This window comes from Zootoca vivipara, chromosome 2, assembly GCF_965207765.1.
Source record: "Zootoca vivipara chromosome 2, rZooViv2.hap1.1, whole genome shotgun sequence".
In the NCBI taxonomy this organism is placed as follows: domain Eukaryota; kingdom Metazoa; phylum Chordata; class Lepidosauria; order Squamata; family Lacertidae; genus Zootoca; species Zootoca vivipara.
The window spans coordinates 39,783,525-39,798,692 of NC_142584.1; the positions used below are offsets into that span (position 1 = coordinate 39,783,525).

General features: G+C 44.3%; 1 protein-coding gene across 1 annotated transcript; it reads left to right on the forward strand.

Moving 5' to 3' along the window:
* Positions 1-6,256: 6,256 nt before the first annotated feature.
* On the forward strand, positions 6,257-14,857 carry LOC132591651 (G protein-coupled receptor 54-like). Its single transcript, XM_088663129.1, has 5 exons — positions 6,257-7,206; positions 10,926-11,050; positions 11,264-11,399; positions 12,245-12,483; positions 14,061-14,857. Exons 1-5 carry the CDS (start codon positions 6,654-6,656, stop codon positions 14,424-14,426), a joined length of 1,419 nt encoding a protein of 472 aa, XP_088519255.1. The 5' UTR covers positions 6,257-6,653; the 3' UTR covers positions 14,427-14,857.
* The last annotated feature ends 311 nt before the right edge of the window (positions 14,858-15,168 follow it).

Here is a 15,168-nt window from a genome sequence, read left to right on the forward strand (position 1 = left end):
CCTGGGAGATCTTGGTACAAGACAGTTTTCCTTCAGATCATCTTAATTCTCTGACACTAAAAACCAGCTGTGCCCAAACAAGAGAATAGCTCAGCTTAAGATGGGTGTGGTGGGAAGATATGGAGGCAGCAGTCTCAGCATCCAGATGGTGGACATGCCTGCAATGACATTGTTTCACAATAATTATTTGGGACTGTATCAAGGTGCTGACTGCAAATAGTGCTCATGTCATTAGATTTTAACCCTGGAATTTAGGGTTCTGCCCATTTAAGGAGTCGGCCTATTCATCCATCTAGCACCACATTTTAGTCCTAGGCCAATGACCTTCTCTCTTTTTTGTCCTATTCCTTCATCCCTAGGATGCCTCAGGAGATAAGCAAGAGCTGCTCTTTGCCTGTGAATAAGGCCCTGCTTTTTTCCAGTAGGGCCCTAGGGAGCCTGGGATGTGAGGCCTCTCTGTGAACAAAATGGTCCCAGGAGATTCATTATCTCCCAAGCACTCAACCGTCTCTTTCCTTCCATTCACTAGCTGACGTGTGCAGCAACGTAAGCCGAGAGCAGGGACATCAGTCTATCTTATTATACAATAAGACTTGGTAATTGTGTCTCTCGGCTTCCTTGAATTAGGATGAGTTATCTCTTCTCAACTCTTACCTCTTATTTGGTTGAAATTAAACAGCCTTATTTATAACAGCCGCCTCACAGGCACAGAGAATGTCAAAAGGATTCCACTGTCTCCATGCCTAGGCAGAAACCCCAGGAATTATTTCTAAGGCGCTGATGTTCTGTCTTGCTATGGGGCTGAAGCCAGGAAAGTGCAGAGATGCCTCAGGGGACAGTGTCTAGGGTGATTAAGGCAAGGAAGTTAGCAATATCTCCTGTGATGTTGTAGGATATGTGCCATTTTACGGGATCATCCATAAGCTATGCCTATATTGAAGAGTTGGAGGAAACAGCAAACCTATGACAAATGAAGGATTTGTCAAATGAAGGAGTCAAAGAGGCATAAAGGGGGTGTTAAATACAAGGCTTTAGTAAGTGTGACATATTTTATGGATGGTCCATTTTATATGAAGCAGAAGCAGTCAGAGTCAAGATGTGACAAGAATTAGACATAGGAGCAATCTATGGCGCCTCCAGCCGCCCTTTTAAGTGTGCATTTGTGATTATTTGTGCTCATGACGGTATCAGTTATACACAATCCTGCTTTCAACACTGTTTGTACCTGCAAAAGTTTCTGGGTGGACATACTGCTTCATTTCCAACCAATGTGTGTTTCTGTAACTTCCTACTGAAATTCGGTACCTTTTAATACTACCAATGTTTCAGTTTAATTTTGCCTCACTCTCGCTGTGCAAGAGTGCATATTTATTCATTTATTATTGCATTTATATACATTATGCACATTCCTCCAAGGAGATCAAGGTGGCATACATGGCTCTCATCCCTCTCCATTTGATCCTCAGAACAATCCAGTGAGGTCGGTTAGGCTGAGAGATTGTGAGTAGCCGAAGGTCACCCAGCAAGCTTCATGGTTTAGTGAGGATTTGAACCCTGGTCTTCCAGGTCCAACACCCTAACCGCTACACCACACTGGCTCTAATTTCAGAATTGGAAATGCAGAACAGCTAATAAAGTGGACTGGTGATGTATGTATGGCCCAATATAAGTCTACCACTAGTGCATTATTACTGTGTCAATGACATGTTGCAGAATACACCCACAAAAAAGAAACAAAGAAACCCAGTCAATGACATCACTACGAAGTACCTTTATTCTCCCATGCAAAAATGTGAGTTTTCAGAATGGGTACGACAGATTGAACCACCACACTATGCCTCATTGTTAGAAAGCAACTTACTATTTTTTTAAAGCTGCTTTTTGACTTAAACTTATGCCAGAACGCCAAGAATTTCTTGGATAACCCCAAGAAAAGGGAACAGCTCTTTTTCAAAAACAAGCTCTACCCTTGTTCTTTACAACCTCTGGAAGCCCTCTCTCTCTCTCTCTCTCTCTCTCTCTCTCTCTCTCTCTCTCTCTCTCTCTCTCTCTCTCATGTGTGTGTGTGTAAAAACTGTGGTGAAGTTAGGCAATCTTGGACTTCACAGTCTTATATGAGGGCCCTTCTTTAGATGGCAATGTGTATTACTTCATGTACTTCAAAATGTGTAAGTCGATCTTGCCGAATTTGGGGGCTTTCCTTCCCAATCTGCTGGGTGAGGCCCTGAACTTCTGTCCTTATGGCACCACTGACTGTGCAGGCCAAACAGCATGTGATTCTGAGGGTTGCCTCAGCCAACCTCTGTGGAAATGCCCTCTCTTCAGTACCAGAGTTTGAAGGACTCCTCCTCACCAATGCACTCCATAGAATATATTTTTATGGCAGGAATTAATGGTTCTCTGGGCTCTTGTAGAAAAATATAGCGTAGTCAGAGATAGATATCTAAGCTGGCAAGAGATTTATAACAAACAACATTTATCTGGCAGAGTGCTTTTCAGCCACTCCAATGATGCAGAGAGGACACAACATTTTTGCCTTTTGTGGGTTGCAAAGGCTCCTTGTGAGTTTATCTTTAGATGAATTTAGTCAAGCCTCTCCAGAGAGACGGTCATGCCAGGCGATGTGCTTGCTAACCCACCTGGTGTTTGGCTGCTGATTTTCTAATCATCCAATTTGCCAGCTTGGTAATGTGTTTATTGCTGATTAGTTCTGACTCAGATGTCTGCTGTTCTCTTTGGGGGAAGAGTCTATGTTCTTGAGAATTATCCTGCTGGCTTTACATCATGATGCAAACAACTTTACAAAAAGGTCTGTGAGGGAGCTCTGCACTACACCTCTGGATCAGAGATACTGTAGGGCCAAGTCATATTGGTGTGTTCTGAATATGAGATGAATGCATACTCATAGCATTCAGCTGTTTGAAGCGACTGTGATCAACTCGACTCACAATTATCAATTGTAGCCTAAGCACATCTGGAGGACCACAGGCTCCCCAGCTCAGCCCAGGAAGACTGTACTATCTCATTCTGTTCTATGCATAGACCAGACCAGAGGTGTTGATGTTCAAGCCAGCCTGCAAGACACATGCTCTCTAATCCCAGGTGCAGGAGGGGCTCAAGAATATCCAGGAATCTGTTCTCACAGTAGGTACATTGGCATGCAGGTCTGGGGACTGAGCCATCATTTACAATGATCTAGATTGAGAGATGGTGATATCAGAGAGACCCAGAGTTTGGGCAATCCATGAGGCATTGGCAATCCAGTGCGGCAATCCAGTCTCTACAGGGGGCAGACTAGGAGTGGGGAGATTCAAGGTTCAAGTCCTCATGATACTCAGCCACAAACCTTTTGAGGGAGCTGCTGTTTTTTCAGTACAATCCAGCTCACAAGGCTTCTTTGAGAATAATAATTGATCAAGCATGCAACTTTGAGCTTCTTGGAAGGGTAGCTGTGGTAGCCATAGCAGTCCTTGCCAGGTATTTGCTTTGAAACCTTGTTTCTAAATTAATCTGAGGGGAACTGAGGAAGAGAAGTTCCATCAAAAGCAAACCCTTCCTCAAGTTAATTTAGAACCAAGGTGCATAGCTGCCAAGTTTTCCCTTTTCTCGTGAGGAAGCCTATTCAGCATAAGGGAAAATCCCTTTAAAAAAGGGATAACTTGGCAGCTATGCACCTTGGTACTAAATTAACTTGAGGAAGGCAGAGAGAAGCTCCATCATAAGCAAGCTTTGGAGAGAGACAGAGACCAAGGGTGTGTTCACATTGCCGCCTTACAGTGCAGCACAATTGTTTTCCCCCTGGGGTGCTTTACGGCTCTTCCCCTCCCCACCAGCTGTTCACATCAGTACAGCTTAATTAGTATGAGGTTCATTTTTGTTTGTTTACACACCGGAGATGAATTAGTAACAGCTTAAGGAATCCAATCAGCGTGAAGCTGGTTTGATAAATGAGGCATCAACCAGCAGTACAGGATACATATGCATTTTGGATCATGCTGTGCGGACATGGATTAAAAACCCAGCAGTGGAGATGCAGTAAGTGCACAGCAAACAGGAGTTGAATGCGGTCCAAGAGTAGAACAGGACTGTGTCCTTGGCTTCCTCCCATTTTGTTATTTTCCCACTCTCTTCCCCTTCCTCATTCAAGCACCCTTTCACCTGCCCTTATACTTCATTACCAATATGGCTCTGCCTCATTGTGTGCTTTCCCATCCTTAGTGCCTCTTTGCTTATTGAGGTCTTTATGCCAGCATGTGTCACCATGGCACTGGAACTAAGAGGCCTGTGAAAAGCTCTTCCAAAGAAATCATAGAAGGGAATGGATGAAGAGAATGCTGTGCCTTATTAGCAAATGAAGAAGAGAATATTGAGCAGCCCCCAAAAGAGATGAGACATTCATCTCTCGGTAAAATTGGTTTAGGATGAAAAGCAAATAAAGAAACACTTGGACATTTTTATATCAGGAAGCCAAGCCACTCATACCTTTCAGAAGCATTCAAGAGAGAAGATAAGCTTCTTCCTGAGAACGATTGCTATTCTAGATGGTTATTCATTCATTCAATCATTCTTCATTTATAGAAACCGGAGATATTTGGGATGGAGGGGCGTGGCGGGGAAAAGAAAAATAAAGCTCTTATATTAGTTAAGAGGCTGGAAAGCAGATGCCTCAGGGGTGAAGGACAAATACTCATTTGGAGGGGATGAGACTATCAAAATAAGTGGAGTAGCAAAAGTAAGAGCCAATGCATGTAAAAATCTTTGAAGGACCTGGCTGAGGTTGGTTGCTTAGGTCTGCCTTGTTCCCCAAACAGAGGTGGTCCCTATAATGAATTCATTCCCTAATTATAAAACAGAAGATGACCCTCTCCCTGTGTACCATGGGAAGGGCTCTTCTCCAAACCTTGCTTCAAGTATCAGAAGCTTGAGAATCCCTTCGGATCAAGTGTTGGATACAAACAATGGAGGACTAGGTTCAATTTGTGCCAGGCCATGAAGGTGTCAACCTTTTCCAAGCTTGATGTACCCTCAGAGGCTTGTTGTGATTGGGGCAGGAGGGGCACCTAGGATCCCCCTCATTATATAATCCCATTCACTATAAGAGAGGGGGGGGAAGCACAGCAGGTGTTGAAGGCTGGTCTATAGGTGTTTTGGCTGTTTAAGCAAATGAGAGATTCCCACTCACAACTCTGAAATGGGAAGGAGCCAACATTTGTCCATGTAGCTCAGTACTGTCTATCTACACCTACTTTCCCCAGCCTGGTGTCCTCTAGACGTTTTGGACTGCAACTCCCATAATCTCTGTCCACTGGCCATGCTGTCTGGAACTGATGGGACTTTGAGTCTCACAACATTGGAGGATCTGCAGAAGAAGTTTTCCCCCCATCACCTGCTGCTGAAGTGCTTTCACTTGAAGATGCCCAGATTTGAACGTGAGTCCTTCTGAAATGCAAGTCATTTATTTAAAAGGGAGCAGGGAACTCAGCAAGATTTATTTTTCTTTAAATGGGTTTTCTTGAGCTTTAGGTACTTGTTTTGTTTTGTTTTGCAAATAAAACGAAGATTTTGTTCATTTTTAATAGTGCAGGATAGTGTGCTTAACCCTAACCTAAAGTTTTCAGAAATGCTGAAAAGGAAAATCACCCTCCCCCACTCACCCAATAACTCACAGTCCCATTCAAATTGTCAAAGAACTCAAACATGCAGAAAAACCGGGCAAAGCTTTTTGTGTCATGGATTCATAGAATTGTAGAGTTGGAAGGGATTCCCAGGGTCAACCCGTTGCACGTCGTTGGTTCAGTTCCGTACCTCTGCAGAAAGAAGTAATGCTTGTGATTCCTTCCTCGGTTTAAATCAGAGAGGACCACGGAAAATAGTGGCCTCTATGGTCTCACGGAAGAACTTTCAGGGAGACCTCTGGAGTCCTCCCGTCCGCCAGACTCACATTTCTAACCGTCCACGTTTGATCTCCTCGCTCTCTTTTCGCCTCTGCTTTCCCGCTCTGCGGGAGGGGTTGCAGCCGAGCCGGCGTGTGAGACAGAGGATGGTATTCTTCATTTCTGCCAAACACTTGCACGCATCGCGTGGATCCTTTCTGCTGTGCACTTGCCTGCCGCTCCCTTCGTCCCGGACTGGGCATCTTCAAGCCTCCCCCGCGCACTTGTGGACTGCATCCCTGGGAGCCAATCAGAGCCGCCTCTTCCTCCCCTCATCGGCAAGTTCAGCTTGCCTGCTGTGCCTCTCCTTGGGTGCAGAGCCCAGCGTCGGTCAGGGTAAGTCCCGGGAAGGATGCTGAGCCAAAGGAGGCGGGTGGAAAAGAAGGAGTTGGTACAGGAAGGAGCTCTGGACCCCCCAGCGTAGTGGAAAGGGCAGGCAGAGAGAAGGAGAGAGAGTTGCCAGCACGCTGTGGTGCAGGTGAGGGTGAAGGGGGTCTCTGTTCTGGCACAGGAGAAGGATTGCAGGAATAATGGGATCAACTCAGAGAGAACCCACCAGCGCAAAAGATGCTCTTTTGCCAACCCCACTTCTAATAATTGCCGCATCACCTTGCTACTGCCCCTGAGCCTGAAAGGTTGGAGAAACCTTAGGAAGCTTCTTAATTGTTTTTTCCTTCCACCCAAAGACCTGCCTGCTTAAGCTTTGAAGTTTAACGGGGGATGTATCCTTTCCCTACATTTGGCAGCCAACCCTATTTCTGCCAGGACTTTGCAAGTCACACACCCCTCTCTCCTGTGGCTAAGAAGAAATTGATCACCCTTGGGACATCAGTAGTTGCTCCAGTCCCTGCTGCATCATCTCTCTCTCTCTCTCCTTTCAGAGAAATTAGTAAGGCTTCCCACCCACGTTGCTTAGGAAGGAAGGCTGCCCAGGTAGGGTTGTTGTGGGTCCTCCCTTTCACTCCAGGAATGGAGGCTGAGCTTTTGCCTTCTGAGGCCTGGTCCAGCGGGACAGCAGAACCCACCACACCCTGGTTGATGGAGCTTAGCAGTATTGGGCCCAGCACAGATGGTGCCCTTCCAGTTGGGATGCAGCTGTGGATCTTCAACAGCAGTGGAGAGGAGGACACCTCACCCCCATTTCTGACGGACGCCTGGCTTGTACCTGTCTTCTACGCCCTCATCATGCTGCTTGGTCTGGTGGGGAACTCACTGGTCATCTATGTCATCAGCAAGCACCGCCAGATGCGCACAGCCACCAACTTCTACATTGGTGAGTGAACCCGGCCTGCTTGCTTTCCTGTGCTCTAGGCTTGCCCCATGACCACCTTGACTGCTGACAGGTGTCAGGGTGGGGGTGGGGGGAGAAGGAGTGTAAAACTTCTTCCAGCTCTCCTCTCTGATCTCCATCAACCTGCCACATGTCACAGTGCCAGGACATGACTTTAGGATCCTGTTATGCCAGAGAGTGCCCATCAGTCCTAAACAGGATTGCTAATGGAATATTTCATATGCACAGCCCTTCCCCATTGTTACTGCCAGTTCTTCCATAACATAAACAGGACAGGAAAGGCTGTTGAAAACTAACCTCAGAGTGAATTTGCCAGACATGCCTTCTCCACCCAGTGTGGTAAAGTATTATCTATTATTGGTCAGCCTCCCACCACTAATGAATTGTCTTGATTGCATTTTATTAATTTCGCAGACAGATGGTTAAAATACCCACCCATCATTTTCATTTTAAACTGATTCTCATCCAGCTGGATATCTCAGTTGGTTAGAACATGGTGCTGACAATGCCAAGGTTGCAGGTTCAATTTCAATCCCCATATGGGGCAACTGCATATTCCTGCATTGCAGGGGGTTGGACTGGATGATCCTCAGGGTCCCTTCCAACCTTATACGTAATTCTAAGCTTCTAAGAGTACATTTATGGTCAATAGTGACCTGTAGCCTCCTGCTTGCACAGTTCCTAGGATCTAACTTGCTCTGAGGTCTTCCAGTGACGAGAGAATCTTACTCTTCTCTATGCTCTTCAGGTCTCTTCCGTACACTTGCTCTAACTTTAAAATAATTACGGGTATAATTTATCTTCAAGATGTACATTGATTTACCAATAGAAAATACTGCAAACTGGTATATTACTTACCGGTAATCTCTTTCTTCCATTATTTATCATACAAATTTGGCACCCTGATATAACAACTCTCACAATTTCATAGCTCTCCATGTACTATCAACATATTTAGATTGCGTGCCACAGCTATAGTGTCTACTTAGACGTTAGTCCCACTGAGTCCAGCATTGAATATAGTGGGACTCTGTTCTGAGAAAACATGCAAAGGAACCCTCGGGAGCTCACTTTAAGCTCCTGAATGTTTCTTTTGAAACGTGTCCTTACCTTCCTCCACATACAATTCCAGGTTTGGAGCAGGCAGGCATAGTCTGAGGGAAATAGCCTCATGAGCCAAAGTAACAGGGTTAATTAGGCTTGAGGGCTGGAGGTTCACCATCCTTGAGCTAGCTTGTTCTTTTAAAAAGCAAGCATTTTACCCATTAAACAGATACCAGGGGAGGGGGCAAAACACACAGGTATCTCAGTGCTAGATACAAATTCAGTACACAACAGCAACAGGTACACAGTACAACAGGCACATTATGCTTTTGGGAGCAAGAGGATTCCCTACCTTTTGTGCTCAGTTTCTATTTTAAAACTGCCTGAGAAACATCTACAACTCACTGGTTGGAGCTTTAATTTAAGTAGTTTGTTTATACATTTATATCCTACCCTTCCTCCCTAAGGCAGCAAATGAGAAGTGATAAAACATCTTCCAAATATTTTGAAAAGCTAAACAGAGATGCAAATTTGCTGCCTGATACTACAGCTGTTCGGCCAAGACAGTATAAAGGGAAGCTCCCCATGGTTTCACATTTTCAATTTCCTTGAGCTAGCCAAGGGATTCAGCCAATATAATGTGTGAAGCTGGTCAGCGTCTGCATCCAAAGCAAAGCTTGGTGAGTCTAGATGAGAAATTTCCACTCGCAGTCCTTGGCACAGAAAATGTTTCTTTTGTCTGATTACCACGATCCACCACCCTGCCCTCTGCTTTTCCTTAGTGTGTGAAGACTCCCAGTATTTTGCATTGTCTAGTTTAGTTTGTTTTCCATCTCACAATCATTGTTAGGCTTTCCATTATTAGTGTGAAGGCTTGTATCGCATCAAAAATGGTTTTTTGACTGGTCTAGGCAGAAGTTGTATACTATTCCTCTTCTGAGCTATTTTCCAGTCCCATTTTCCGTCATTACTGGGGTCTGTTATTGGTGATCCTCCTCCTCCTTCTTACCTAGATTTACCCTATTATACCCTGGACCCATTCTCCATTTTCATGAATGCAACTATTTTCTAACATTCTTTTACCAAAAGCTGCATCCAACTGGTTGTAATCTGCTCTCGGGGAACTTTCACACTATCACTTTTTCAGGTGGGATTCAGACACATACAGTACTAGCAATTTCAGGTTGCACGGTTCTAGCTGATTGAGTGGTCTTTTGCGACAAATCCACTTCCCCCAAAGACTGGACTTTTTTGCAATAAGGAAAGTGATGGGAAAGTGATGGGATAACACTTGCTTTGATGCAAGGTCATCTAACTGCCCAGGAACCAGCATTTTCTAATCCCTCTGCAAACAAATCAGAGTGAATGCTCAATAAACAGGTCACCTGGAAGTCCTCAGCCCTATTTTTTGTGCATTAAATATCCCAGTATCTTTTTTAATTAGATAATTTTATTTAAAACATTTATTTTAAAATTACAGTCCAGCTCTGTCCACTGCCAAAATATCACAGAATGAGCACTCCAATCCTCGATCCCACATCACTGTCATGTTGGCTCACCAAATATCTTCAAATATCCTGGTATGTATAGGGATACATGGTGCAATTGCTCAATTTTAAAGGGCTATTGATAGGAAATAAAACACCAGCACCACCTGCACTTGCAGTTCTGGAAGCAGATTTATACAGGAACTGTGCAAAGATACCAGAGGAGTAACTAGCAACAAGAGCCCTGGTCTCAATGCTCCTTTATTCTGCACCATCAGAAATGCCACTATTCCAAAATTCTGGATGCAGTGAGCAACATGAAGCAGAATATTGTTTATTTATTTCATTTTAAGTGCCACAATTCTTCCTAAAAGAGCAGTAAACCACAAAGCAAAGGAATTGTGAATAACATAAGTAAAAACATTTCAAAACAACCACATGTCTCCACAGCAAATGATAGAAACTTTCATAGAGCTGGAAGGGACCCAAAGGTCATCCAGTCCAACCCCCTGCAATGCGGGAATCTCAACTAAAGCATCCATGGCAGAAGGCCACCCAACCTCTGCTTAAAAACCTCCAAGGAAGGAGAGTCCACCACTTCTCATGGGAGTCTGTTCCACTGCCAAATAACTCTTACGGCCAGAAAGTTTTTTCGAATGTTTAGTCGGAATCTCCTTTCTTGTAACTTGAAGCCATTGCCTCAAGTCCTACCTTCAAGAGCAGTAGAAAACAAGCTTGCTCCATCTTCCATACCATTTTAAGGTTTCCAGGAGCAGTATCTTTCAGCCATAACATGCCTCAGTAAACAGAAATCTTTTATAAATTTTTCCTGTATGTGATGGTGATGGTGACGATAATAAACTTTTTATTATTTATATGTCACCCATTTGACTGGATTGTCATTAATAAGAGAGGCAGTAAGGGAAGACAGGAGTGCCTGGAGTGCTCTGGTCCATGGGGTCATGAAGAGTCAGACACGACTGAACAACAACAACAACAACAACAACAACAACAACAACAACAACAACAACAACAACAACAACAACAAAGATAGAGGGAGGCAGTAAGAGGGACTTCCCACTACAACCAATACTGATTCAAGTACACACACGTGTGATCTTTATTGCGCCTATTATCCCCATGCTGATGTTGACTCTGTATCTTTTGCAGCAAACCTGGCTACCACTGACATCATTTTCTTAGTGTGCTGCGTTCCCTTCACCGCCACACTCTATCCCCTCCCCAGCTGGGTGTTTGGGGACTTCATGTGCAAATTCGTCAACTATTTGCAGCAGGTGAGCTTGAATGGTGGAAGAATCTATGTGTGATATTTTTGTGGATTTATGGTATTACGTGTGTTGAAGTGAGGGCAGGTGTCTGTGCACTGTATATCATACACATGTGCTTGGGAACAGCGCCTTTCCCATGAAGGGGGTGGATGTGTGTGCTGAAGTCTACAGGAACAGCTCATATGGTCTCCCTTTGCCCATTGTTTCTCTTCTCACCAGGTGACCGTGCAGGCTACGTGCATCACTCTAATGGCAATGAGTATGGACCGCTGCTATGCTACACTGTACCCACTGCAATCACTCCGTTATCGGACCCCCCAGGTAGCCATGGCAGTCAGCTTTGCGATCTGGATTGGTGAGTGAGGGCACCTAAGTCTCTGAACACAAATTTATGGGGAAGAAAGGGGCTGGCGCTTGCTTGATATGGAGGAGCCAGGTAAACGTAAATCCTAACCCACCCAGTTTGGTATTCCTGGCATCAGGCTTGTCACTCAGCATCTAAGCAAGTACCAGCTTCTTTATTGACTCTTTGGTGTACGTATTTACTTTGGTCAATAAAGAAGAAGTTGGTACTTGCTTAGATGCTAATACCAACTTCTTTATTTACCAAAAATGGCTAATTTCATGGGCTACAGTCCACTTCATCAGATGCATGACATGCAACCCTTTGTTAGCAGGTATTTTTACATGTGGGTATACTTAACCACCCAGGGGTCCTTTACCTTTTTTCTTTTAACCTTTTATAGAGAAAAATCATACACAGTGAGGTCAGAGAGTAAAGGGGTGCAACAAATACAGATTGCCATAATTTATTTAAAGCACACATGTGTGTAAGATGAGTGCAGTAACCATTCATAAATCAGTATTGATAACAGAAACACAATGACTTTGGGAAGTTAATTAACATCCTGCAGTACATTAAGAAATAAGCAGAATTGGGGGTTCCAGTGTCTTCCCCGGCACTAACGTTCACTTCAGTTGCTGTCAAAATCCTGGTCTCGCCTTTTCTTCACAGGCCCACTCCTATTTACTAAAAAACAGAATCTGCCTTAATCACATGGTATCCGGATAAGGCCTAGTTTGTTTACTGTTGCTCGTTGACGTTATTTTGATCTCTGCAGGTTTTGCTTTGATCTCTGCAGGTTACAAGATGGAGCATCGCTGCTTAGGAACCTGACACCTGTATCTCTGACCCCCTAGGTTCCTTCATTCTCTCATTGCCCATGGCTGTGTACCATCGCACTGAGGTCGGCTACTGGTACGGCTTGCGCACCTACTGTATTGAGGCATTCACAAGCAAGAGCCAGGAGCGCATCTTCATTCTATACACTTTCTTGGCTGTCTATCTGTTGCCCCTCCTCACTATCTGCCTTTGCTACTCTATCATGCTCAAGCGCCTTGGGCGCCCTGTGGTGGAACCCATGGACCATGATTACCAGGTAAGTCGGTGGACAGAAATGGTCGCCCTGTTTCTTGTTGAGCTTTCACAACTCTGTCACCCTATACATGTTACAGGCAAATTTTCAATTTCGCTAATCTAAGGGAGGCCTATGAAATCTATACCAGGCATGTCCAACAGGTAGATCGTGATCTACCGGTAGATCACTGGACGTCTGTGGTAGATCACTAGTAGATCATTGGCTCCTCTCAAACAAGCTGAACAAATGTGGCTCCCCTAAAAAAGCTCAACATTTTATCTCCTCCCTGAAAAAACTCAACAAGTTTGACCCGAATCCCCCCAAAATCGACCTTCCTCCTTCCTAAAAACAGTTCAACAACTTTGACCTGAACCCCCAAAAACGGGGTAGATCACTGCCAGTTTTTAACTCTGTGAGTAGATCGCAGTCTCTTGGGAGTTGGCCACCCCTGATCTATACCAAACTGCTAAAAGACAGGCAAAGTACTAAACACCTAGGGTAGGAGTCAACTAACAAGCCCTGTTAACAGGGCAGGATTTACCATTACGCAAAAGACACATGTGCTTAGGGCATCAAGGGAAGGGGGGCACGGCAGAAATTTTCCATTGCTGGATTTAACCATGGGCCATATGGTGCAGCTGGGGAAAAATGGCCTCCACAATAAATGAAAAAATTACATTTATCTATGCAAGAATAAAAAGAAATAATAATAATAATAATAATAATAATAATAATAATAATAATAATAATAGAGATTAATGATATGCAACAAAAGAAAATTAATTTTAACAAAATTAAAATCTGGTAATTGGTAAACTGCCACTTGGTCCACCAAGACTCACGTGTTTATGTTTTGAATAAGATATATATGGGGGCACCAAAATCTTTTAAGTGCTTAGGCCCTCTAAAGGTCTTAATCCTGTCAACATAAGTCCTGCACAAGGACTGATATTTATTATATTTTTAATTTTCATTGTATTTTAAATATTTTGTTCGAAGCCGCCCAGAGTGGCTGGGGAAACCCAGCCGAATGGGTGGGGAATGAATGAATGAATGAATGAATGATTATTATAATCACTTGCATAATGGGGTTTTCCTGCCTCCCCTCCAGGCCTCCTGTTTGGTGGGTGGTCGGTAGGGGGGTAGGGAGAACCCTTGGAACAAGGCGTGTGGGGAGGAGAGAGGGGGATCATTCCACCTGCTAAGCTGAAACGCTTTCACTGATGGAACAAGCAGAAGAGCAGGACGTCAGATTCCTCCCCTATTCTCTTATCGTGTAGCAACTTTCCAAAAAGGGCAACTAAAATGATCAAGGGGTTGGAGCAGCTCCCCTATGAGGAAAGGTTACAATATTGGGGACTTTTCAGTTTAAAAAAAATGATAGAATTTTATAAAATTATGCATGGCATGGAGAAAGTGGACCTCCCTCTCTCCTAATGCTGTGTGGGCAGAGTGCTGTTACACGCATGTCCTGCTTCCAGGTTTCCAATAGGCATCTGAGAACAGGATGCTGGGTTTAGATGGGCCTTGGGTGTGATCCACCAGGGCTCTTCCTATTCTCTTACACTGGGTAGACCACTTGTGCCTTTTCTGTTCAGTCCCAGCAGGTGCAACATATATCTGAGCGCTCAGCTGCCATGAGGGCCAAGATTTCCAAGATGGTGGTGGTGATTGTGCTGCTGTTCACCATTTGCTGGGGTCCTATCCAGCTTTACTTGCTCTTCCAGGGCTTCTACCGCCACTTCCAAGCCAACTATGAGACCTACAAGATCAAGACGTGGGCCAATTGCATGTCATATGCCAACTCGTCTCTCAACCCCATTGTCTACGCTTTCATGGGAGACAGCTTCCGCAAATCCTTCAAGAAGGCTTTCCCCTTCCTGTTCCGGCAGCGGGTTGGGGACAACGGAGTGCACTCAGGCTGCCGCAATGCAGAAGTGAAATTCGTCATGGAGGGAACTTAACCCTTTCGCCTGACCTGGCTTCCGTCATGAACGATTCTGCCTGGTCTGCACTGCCAAAGGATGCTGAGAAGGACAAAGACGATAGGGCAAGATGACCGGTAAGCCATCAAGGGTCTTGCAGAGAGAAATTCATGGTTATTTCAATACAATAACCAGAACATTAAGGATTTTAGTTCATCTATACACAGTAATAATGACTTGAGGGAAGGTCTGATTGTGGATTTTAGTTTTAACTTAAATGATGCAGGAATCTGAACTGAAGTGCTATGCCACAAGATTGGCAGAAGCAAGTCTCTCTTTTTCTGTTTGTGGAGTGGATAACATGACTCTACTCTGCCTTCTTCAGCACATGGTTTTGTGTTTGGTGCTCCATCTTGGATTTATCCACTCCCTGGACCCTCAAATGTAAGAATAAAGCTTTTTCAAACTGCATTTTCTCCGAGGCTTAAATGCATTCAAAACCTGTGTTTCCCAAGTTCTACTCATCCAACACTGTAACCACTACACCACACTGCCACAGGGCCAGCAGCATAGGTTACATTGTCCATACCACTGCAGACAGACATTAGATAGTAGCAACCTCCTTTCAAGATGTTTCACCTTTCTCCTACCCTGAAGATGGGATAATCCAGAGGTCAAAAAGCACAAAATGTTCCTTCTTGTCATTCTCATTAGAAGGTGTTGTGTAGGCAGGTTGAAGTGAGCAGTAGCCACAATAATTTCATCTGAAGTTCTGGAAAAT